The following is a 9,386-nucleotide window of genomic DNA, read 5'->3' as shown; positions in this document are numbered from 1 at the left end:
CCATACCAAAATTTTGCCATCACTAAGAACCGCACACATATATACAGAAAAAATCCCAATGCAAATGGTCAAACCATTCATGTGGGAGGAAAAGGTGGGATTATGCAGGAGAAGGAGTAATAGGAGGAGGAAGATGAATGTGAGGAAGGGTAGGGACACAGGAGGAGGAGGAACAGAAACAGGAAGGAGCACAAAGTTCCATCCCTCCCTGTACCTGCAGCCTCTGCCCAAGCCCAGGAGCGTTGTCCCCATCACATGTAGCAGGTGACCAGAGAGGGGGATCCAGGATTTTCACAGGGGTCAATCTTGGTGTTTCTGAGCTTTATTGGGCTAAATGTTGGTGTTTTTTGTGTTTTCTTCTAGGTGCTGAATTTTTATATTTTGGAGGGGGTTTTGGCCAAATCTTGTTTTTTGGTGGCTTTTTCATCTGTGTTGTGATTTCTGGAGAAGTTTTGGGCTGAATCTTGGTGTTTGGGATGTTCTTATACATGCAAGATGCCCAATGTCTTCCTGAGTTGCACTTGGGCGAGGAGGAACCCCCAGCCCAAGGCCCTCTCCTCTTGTTTTTTCCCTCAAACCAGGATTTTTCATTCCCAAGGTGTGGGTGGATGGAGAAGGAGGAAAAGCCCCGGAGATTCCTCCCAAGGAGGGGCTGCAAACCCAGCCCAGGGAGCTGCAATGAGGAGGAAAGACCCTCCCTGAGCCGGGAAGGCGGCCGGAGATGCAGGCAGAGCTCAGAGCTCAGAGCTGGTGGAGAAGCCTCATGGAGGGGAGAAGCCCCACAAGTGCTTGAAATATGGGAAGGGCTTCAGCTGGAGCTGCCATCTGATCCAGCACCAGAGGATCCACACTGGGGAGAAGCCCTATGAGTGTGGGAAAGGAGGGAAGGGATTCAGAGAGAGCCACTACCTGATGTAGCACCAGGTGATCCACACTGGAGAACAGCCCTACACCTGCTTGGAATGTGGGAAGAGCTTTGGGCTGAGCTCTCAACTGAGGAGCCACCAGCGCATCCACACTGGGGAGAGGTCCTACGAGTGTCCTGAGTGTGGGAAGAGCTTCTCACACAGCTCTCACTTGACCCAACACCAACGGAGCCATCACTAAGGGAAGCCCTGTGAGTGCCCCGAGTGTGGGAAGAGCTTCGTGCTCTGCACCAGCTCCATCCCCCATGGGAGGATCGGTGTTGGATGATCCCCAGTGACCCCTGTTGGGCAGAGCCCTGGTGATCCGTGGCCGTGGTGATCCCCGTTGTGTGGCGGGACGGGGTTGCCGAGATTTCTCTCTCTTCTCCTTGTCCTGCTGTGATTTGGTTGGTAATAAATCCCCTCCCTGTGCCCAGGCTGGGTCTGTTGTTCCCTGTCGGTGCTCGGGACGGGATCTCTCCTGTTCCTTCTCTCAACTCCCGGGCCTCTCCTCAGCCAATCAGACAATGCGATGGAGAAGTTTCAGCCAATCAGAGAGAGCAGCTCTGATGACTCACCGGTTGCCGGGCAGACCCGCAGCACCCAGTGTTCCCCACCTGGACCCCGCCCTCCCCGCGCAACCACGATCCCCCCGCGGGGTCCCCCCAAGTCCCGCCTCCCAGTAAATGGAACTGGGTCTAACTGGGAAGCCTTAGTGGGAACACTGGGAACAGCTGGGCACGGGCAGAGTGACAGCAGGGCTGGGGGTACACACAATCCCCCCCCTAAATCAGCAAGGGGATAGAGCGGGGGGTCCTGGCCGGGCCTGCGGCCACGGGGAGGGGGTGCAGCCACTGCTGGGTCAGGAGCTCTCAGAGCAGAGAAAAGTGGATGACACTGGGTTGGTGGCCCCAGGGGGAGCACACACGCTCCCGGCCACTCCCTCACCTTCTTGCATAGATTCCGAGCCCCAGCGTCAGGAAGACGACGCCCAACTTGAAGACCCCGATCCCCGTCAGCACTTTGCTGCACCCGGTGTCCGGCGGCAACATCATTGGGTTCCGCAGGGTCCGGATCCTCCAGATCCCTTCACAGACACCCCAAGCCCCTCTAAGCACCTCTCCAATCTCCCCCAACCCACCGAGGACCCCCTGAAACCTCCTCCCAGTCTTGTACCAGCCTCCCCGGGACCCACCAAAGCCTTTCCTGTCCCTCTCAGGATCCCACAGCCCCCTCCCAGTTGCCCCCCACAACCCCAGGACTCCCAAACCCTCTCCCAGTCCCTTCCCAGCCTCTCCATGACTCAACAAGACTCCTTCCAGTCTCTTCCTAGCAGAAGCAGCCTCATTCCAACCCTACTTTCCAATCCCTGATCTTTTTCCAGCCCCTCCAAGCTCACTCAAATCCCACTCTGTTACACCCAGCACCCCCAAACTCCCTCCCAGTGCCCATCAGGACCGGCTGAACCCCATCACACCCTCCTCAGCATCCTTCAAACCCCTTGTCAGTCATTCTAAACCCTGAAACCCCTCTCCCAGTTTAAACCAGGTTATCTCAAACTTGCTCCCAGTTACTCCCAGGACATCTCAGTCCCTCTCCCTGCCCCCCCAGTACCTCCACACTGCCCTTGCACTGCAGGGTCCAGGCTGTGCCCCAGTGCAGGCTCAGGGGGTGCTCCAGGCTGATGTGCTCCACCTGGAAGCTGGAGGTGACCCCCACACCTGGGGAGGGTTTCCAGCAGCACCAGGAGCTTGAAAGAGTCCAGTCCCCACTGGGGACCAGGTCGGTGGCCACTACATGCCCTGAGAGTTCCTGCTGGCCCTGGAACCACCTCAGCTGGATCTGGGCAGGGTAGAAATCCATCACAGAGCAGAGCAGGCAGCCAGGGCTGGGCTGGGAGCTCGAGGGCCACAGTGAGATGGACACTCTGGGGGGCACTGGGAGAGAGCGAGGATACGCTGGGATCAGCTGAGGGGAACTGGGAGTGATGGGAGAGGGGTGGTGTGGCACTGAGAGGGACTGGGGATGAACTTGGAGAGAGTGGGAGAACACTGGGAGGGAGTGGATTGGATCAGGGTACTGGGAGAGGGGATGTCAGTCTGGGATTGGACTGAAAGGGACTTGGGAGGGACTGGAGGGGCACTGGGGGAGAGGGTGGAGGTCTGGGAGTGGAGTTAGAAGGACTGGGAGTGGATTGGGAATGGAATGGCTGTGGACTGAGAGGAATTAGGAGAGACTGGTGACACTGAAAGGACTGGGGAGGCTCTGAGGAGGCCGAGATGCACAGGTGGGGGAGCACTGGGAGAGACTGGGATGGACTGGTGTGTCGCTGTGGGGGCGGATGTGACACATGAAACTGTTGCCTTTACGAGCTGGAACAGAGATCACACAGAGTTAGGGGAAATAAATGGGTATCTATTGAAAGGCCTTCAAAGGCCACACCCTGGCAGCAACAGTGCCACAGCCTGGCCCCTGCCCTGCCCGAGTGGCTCCAAGGTGGCTGCAAAAGAGAGCTTGGTCACATGATTTTACATTTTTATAGACTTCAGTCCATTTACATACAGGAGTCAGCCATCCAATTAATAGTTTCAAATTGTAAGGTGTCCTCCTCCTCTTCTCTTGGCTGGCCTGCCCTCCTCTTCTCAGGTTGTTTATACTTTGGGCCTGGAGTCTGAAGAAACTGTCCCTGAGCCCATAGCTGGTATCAGACTGTTTCACCTTTATCACCCTAAAGCACAACAGAAAGCATACCCAAGCAGAACAGAAAGCTGGGATCTGAAGGCATCACATTGACCTTCACGTACAGTCAACAGCTTCTGGGAACTGTTTAGTACGGCCAGTCCTTGGCTCTGCCTTTTTAGAGCGTGCCTGTTTTTTGGCTTGTGGTTTTATCCTTCTCTTTATCCCTTTTAATTTGGGTGCTTGTCCAGCCAGTGAGTGTTGATAATTGTCAGCTGCAGGGGTCCCCATCATGGGCTTTTGTCTTTGACTAAGCATGGAGTTTAAGCATAATATCACTAAGAAAACACACCAAAAATATCTTCCAAAACCCCCCAAAAATCCCAACAAAACAAAAAAAATCCCAAAAACCCCCCACAAATATCCCCCAAAAATTATCAAAAAATACCAACCCCCCCAAAAAAAAAACAGCACAAAAACACCCCAAAAATTACGAAAAACCTCAAAAAAAATTCCCCAAAAAATCCCTACAAAACACCCCAAAAATTACTAAGAAACCCGCCAAAAATTACCAAAAACCCAATAAAAGGTCTCAAAAAAAATCCCTCCAAAATTTTCAAAAATATCCTCAAACAAAAAACCCCAAATACCACCTGGAGCTGGCGGCCAAAAGTAAGAAAAAAAACCCGAAAAACGCCTAAAAATACCCCAAATAAACACCAAAATATCGCCAAAAATTAAAAAAAAGAAAAAAAAAAAATTCCCCAAAAAATCCCCCCAGAAATCCCCAAAAAGCCCTCAAAAAAACCCCAAAAAAATCCCAAAAATATCTCCCATAAACCCTCCAAAAATCCCCCCAAAATGCCCTAGAAACACCCCTAAAAAATCCCCTAAAATCACTCTAACCTGGCGGCCACAGGTGAGAAAAAAACCAAAAAAACACCCCAAAAATAACCCAAATAATTACCAAAAACTCAAAAAATTCCACCCAAAAAAATCCCCAAAATTTCAAAAAAAATCCCCAAAAAAATCCCCCAAAAATTCCAAATAAATTCCCCACAACCCCCCCCGAAAATCCCCCCAAAAAAACCCCAAAAATCCCCCTTAAAAATGCCCAAAAAACCCCCCTAGAAATACCCCAAATAAACCCCCAAAATCACATAACCTGGCTGCCAAAGGTGAGAAAAATACCCCCAAAAAATACCCCAAAAATATCTAACAAAAAACAAACACAAAGTTTAAATCTTCTGAAGTTAAAACACAATTCAGCAATTATCAATACTTTAAACATCAGACATACATTTACAAGATTAGATAATCATCAATCTTTAAAAACTGTGTCATCAACTCTTAAAAAACTGTGTCTTCACCTCAGGGTCTGCAAACAGCTGACAAACCTCAATTCAATGAGGAATCAGATGGTCATCTCCGGAAAATGAACACCCAATTCACTTCAAGGTTAGCTTCAGCTGTTATATTGATAAGGTCAAGTTCCCAATCCAAACGACTGGAATATTATTTTGATGCAGAAAACACCTGGGTTTACACATTTTTCTCTTTCAGTTAGAATCAAGGCTTGGCCAGAGCCTAAACTCTAATTGGAAGAGAACTCCCTGACATCTTCTTATTAAAGAAAAAAAACCCCACAATTCTTAACAACAAAACTATAATTAAATATTTCAAGGTGAAGAAGAAACCAAATTCCTTTAGCAACTCAATTTTCTCTAAAATTCTTCTTTAGGGTAAAATGCTTTGAACATGGCAAGCTGCTGCAATGCTTCTGTGATAGCAACTCAGGAAAACCATAACACTAGAAATTCATTCTGAGAATGGAGCTCAAGTAATTTTCTAAAATTCTGCAAAATATTCAAAACTTGCACAGGGTCAGGTCACAAAAGACCTGCCAAAATAAAAGAGAGAATTAATAAAAGAAAGACAAAAAACCATTAAGTTCACAACTTAACTAATTTCACATTTGATCCAAGGATACACCTGGAGGTTTTCCAAAACTTACTTAAAATGCTGAAAGGGTTCAAATTAAACAATGAAACAGAAAATAAAATCATTCTATGATACAGAATTCATACAATCTTATTACAGTGATTTTAAAATTAAATACAGAAACTATATTTAAATCTTAAAAATTGAACTGATAGATAAATACTGCTTTTCCAATATATGTGAAAAGAATTTTGATTCAGATTAAATTTTGCAATTCAAATGATGATCCTAGAAGTGGTCTTGATTTGTGTTCACACAACATTTCATTGATAATTTAAAAAATGTAGACTAGAAGTCCATTGTAATTTGATTTAAAGGGAAAACTAAAATATTAATAAAAATTCTGCAAAACATAAATCTGCAAGCTTCTTATAAGAATTCGAAATCTATTGATTTATATTGACAGTATTGCAAATACTTAGAAACTGGTTTCTTTGAAACAATTAACTACAGGAAAATTAAAACTCAATGTTGACATTTAAATAAACGTACACTCATATCTGAGAAATAACAAATCACTAAATATAGATGATGTGTATTCAAATAAAATACAAAATACCTTATAATACCTTCAATTATTAAAATACCTAATACTATTAAAATACCTTTACCACTCTTAAAATTATCAGCATCTTTTTAACAATACAAAAACAAACACCTTAGTTTAACATACAAGAACTGAAAATAAAATTAAGTCTCTTATCAATTTCCCTCGTTCTGCTTGTTCTCCACAATATAGGTAAAAACAGCTCTTGGCGTCTCCCCATCCCCCATTCCCCCTCCCCTCAGCAGCACTTGACCCGTGCAGGGCAGGGGAGAGCAGCGGGGGTACTGTCGGAGCCCTTTTTTGGGAGCGGGGCAGCGGCGCTCCCCCTCCTCTCTGTGAGCCCCGGGCTGGTGACCTCACGCTGCTGTGCCCGGGTTTTCTTTGAATCAGCTCCGTCCGGGCGGCTGCCTGCAATTGCTTAAAAGTTGTTACATTTTTCTCTTTTGGCTTTACAAAGCATGATTTTTTCCCCTTTTGAATCTGTCTTTCCCTGAAACCGTTTTCCCTGTATCGGGGCTCTGTGTCCCTATTGCTGACATTTCTGGGTTTTGTGTTTCCCGCGCGTTTCCTGCTCGGGGCCGGGGCCGCTGCAGCCGCAGCCCGTCCGCCGCGCCTCCGTCCGGCACGGGCCGGCCCCGCCCTGTGGTGACTCATTTCTGGCCCTTCCACGCTGGAATCACTGCTCTGTGAACTAAATCTTGGCCTTCGTGCCCGCATGCTGTGATGCCTGTCTACATTTGAGTGTCCCTGTTCTGTTCCTGTCACTTCCGTGTTCGGGGATGTTGGCACCTCCAGGCGCTGCGCCTGCGTGTTCCCTACGCTTAGGTCGAACCACGCATGCGTCGCTGGCTGCTCCCGGGTCGGGCTGTCCTTCTGATTCCCCTCCCGGCTGTGACCCGCCCCCCCCGGGCGTGGCTGGCCCCGCCGCCGCTCCTGTGCCGGCAGCCGAGACCCGCCCCGTCCCCGGCATGGGCGGCGCCACCCCCGTGAATCCCGCCCGCCGGTCCCGCCCGGAGCCGCCTCCCCCCGGCCGCGAGAAATTCCCCCGCCCGCCGCGTCTGAGAGCGATCCCGCCGCCCCTGGGGGTCGCTCCGCCTGGGTTCCCCATGAGGCGCCACTGACCAACGGGGTTTTTCCGCGGACAATGAATCGTGCTCACATCCCCACCCCCCTTTTGGCTGAGAGCCGCCCTCACGGTCCTGCATTTCTGCGTCCCGGCCGCCGCCGCAGATTGTCCCTCCCTGAACATGCCTGCGGCTCCACGCACCGAGCCCGCTATTTCTGGGTTCCGCGCTTCCCGCGAATCCCCCGCGCGGTTTTTCCCGCGCTCCCGGGGTGCCGGCACCGTCGCCGCGGCCGCACTGCCTTGCGTTATAAGGATCGAAACCGGAGTCACAGCCCCCCGCTTTTTCCCCGCTTTTTTCGCGGTCCTGTCCCCCTCCCCTCTGTCCCCCACGGCCCGGGGAGTCGTCTATAGCGCCCTCCCACCTCCTGGGGTCATGTTTTCTGAAGGGGTGAAGAAATAAAAAATCCGAGTTCTTTAACTCACTTGGAAATATTTTTAACTTAATTTTTCCTGACCTTGCTGCTGGCAAGACCTTTGCTGAACCGGCTGCTGCTGGCATGGCAGCTATAAACTTCCCTCCCCCAGCTCATGGCTAAGTGAGAATCCTTCCCCAGTCTCCGAGGGACTTTAATTGCTTTCTGCCAAGGAGAGACTGGATAAAGCTACACTTTCGGGAGTCCTTCACTCCCTTATCTCTCAGAGTTACAGACTGATATCAATCACAATTAACTTTTTGCCAGAATCCTGCTGTAAATACCACATTTGTTTCTGTCTGTGGGTAACGAAGCTTCACCCACACAAATCTCCGAATTCCTTCTCTGTGACAGAGACAGGATGAACAAAAGCTAAAACTTTCAAAGTGGATGCTAAAGTGAGCTGTTCCTTGCTGAGAGTTCTGCATATAGTGTTTGTTATAAATGAGCGCAATGGGCCATATAAGATCAAATAACAATTTAAAGATTTATTGATTACAGAAAGCAAAAGCAAATTCAGCGCTGGACAGCAGGGGAGTCTCCACTCCACCACCTGCTGCGCCCACCCCCCCTTAGTCTGTTCCTTTTAAGCTGTTAGGTTTTTGGGTGATGTGCTCCTCCTCTAATAGTTCAGCGCATGCTCCTCCAGTTGTTAGGGGGTCTTTTTCTGCCTTCTGCTGGTCGGGGGATGAGGGCGAGTCGTCTTCCTCAGCCACTGACTCCTTTCCTGGCACTTAAAGCAATATGTGATTATGCAAGCAAAGCAAAACACATTCTGGCTTTTTACTTTAAGGCCTGTCAAGCAGAGCAAAGCAATTAACAAGTTCTAGCGCCATCTTTTTCAAGGTCTGTCTGTCAGAGGATCAAAGCAGAACAACCCCCATTCTGACCTCACAAATCTTGGTGATATTCCTCCAAGGTCTAAAGTCTGTCAGGCGAACAAAAGGCCTCTTATTTATTACAAGTCCCCCCTTTTTCTATATTATTACTTTTGTTCGCTAAATCTTTGTAATTCCCTCTTACTTAACTCCAGGTAATCTTTTTCCTCTTCCCCATTTAAGGCTTCATATTTTGCTCGTATTAACATGAGGTGAGCGGCTTCTAACCTGCTTTTTACAATGCTAATTATTTTGTTGAAAATACAGGGGCCGAAAGCAAGCCCTAAAATTATTAAAATCACTGGTGCAGCTATGCTTGACAAGAGGGTCGTTAGCCAGGGTGAATATTTAAACCAAGACTCATACCAATTTTGCTGGGCCTCCCTTTCTCTCTTGCGCTGCTCCAGTTGTTTTCGGAGCTCAGCCATGGTGTCAGTTACTATCCCAGTGTGGTCTGCATAGGTGCAACACTCCTCTCGCAAAGCCACACACAGTCCCCCTTGCTGTAAAAACAACAGGTCTAATCCCCGTCTATTCTGCAATACAACTTCTGAAAGAGATCTTACTGATTTTACGAGACCGTCTATTGCCTTCTCTATTTTACTTAAATCTTCATCTACTGAAATTCTAAGATCCTTAAATCCTTGCTGTTGGTTCACTAAGGAAGCCACTCCTGTCCCCACCCCAGCACTTCCTATACTTAGTAATACAGCAACTGTGAGGGCTGTAAACGGTTCTCGTTTCTCTAAGTGGTGTTTTGGAGTGAATTGATGAGCATACACATAGTCTTTTGGGTGGTACACAATCCGGGGGACTACCATGACCTGAATGCAGTAC

General features: G+C 48.8%; 1 protein-coding gene across 1 annotated transcript; it reads left to right on the top strand.

Annotated features, from left to right (window-relative positions):
• The first annotated feature begins 1,437 nt into the window (after window positions 1-1,437).
• LOC130266437 (basic proline-rich protein-like) lies at window positions 1,438-7,253 on the top strand. The gene is made up of 4 exons (XM_056515711.1): window positions 1,438-1,587; window positions 1,866-1,973; window positions 2,544-2,613; window positions 6,958-7,253. Exons 1-4 carry the CDS (start codon window positions 1,438-1,440, stop codon window positions 7,251-7,253), a joined length of 624 nt encoding a protein of 207 aa, XP_056371686.1.
• Window positions 7,254-9,386: the final 2,133 nt, after the last annotated feature.

This window comes from Oenanthe melanoleuca, unplaced genomic scaffold, assembly GCF_029582105.1.
Source record: "Oenanthe melanoleuca isolate GR-GAL-2019-014 unplaced genomic scaffold, OMel1.0 S043, whole genome shotgun sequence".
Taxonomy (NCBI): Eukaryota; Metazoa; Chordata; class Aves; order Passeriformes; family Muscicapidae; genus Oenanthe; species Oenanthe melanoleuca.
The sequence above is the reverse complement of the archived record's forward strand: the minus strand, read 5'-3'. Positions and strand labels throughout refer to the sequence as shown.

Bases quoted from the DNA above. Each gene is read 5' to 3' on its own strand.
- LOC130266437 (XM_056515711.1), top strand. From the start codon at position 1,438: ATGGAGAAGTTTCAGCCAATCAGAGAGAGCAGCTCTGATGACTCACCG. The intron at 1,588-1,865 runs GTAAATGGAACT...CTTCTTGCATAG, and splicing joins CCCCCAAGTCCCGCCTCCCA to ATTCCGAGCCCCAGCGTCAG. The intron at 2,614-6,957 runs GTGACCCCCACA...CCCTACGCTTAG, and splicing joins GCTCCACCTGGAAGCTGGAG to GTCGAACCACGCATGCGTCG.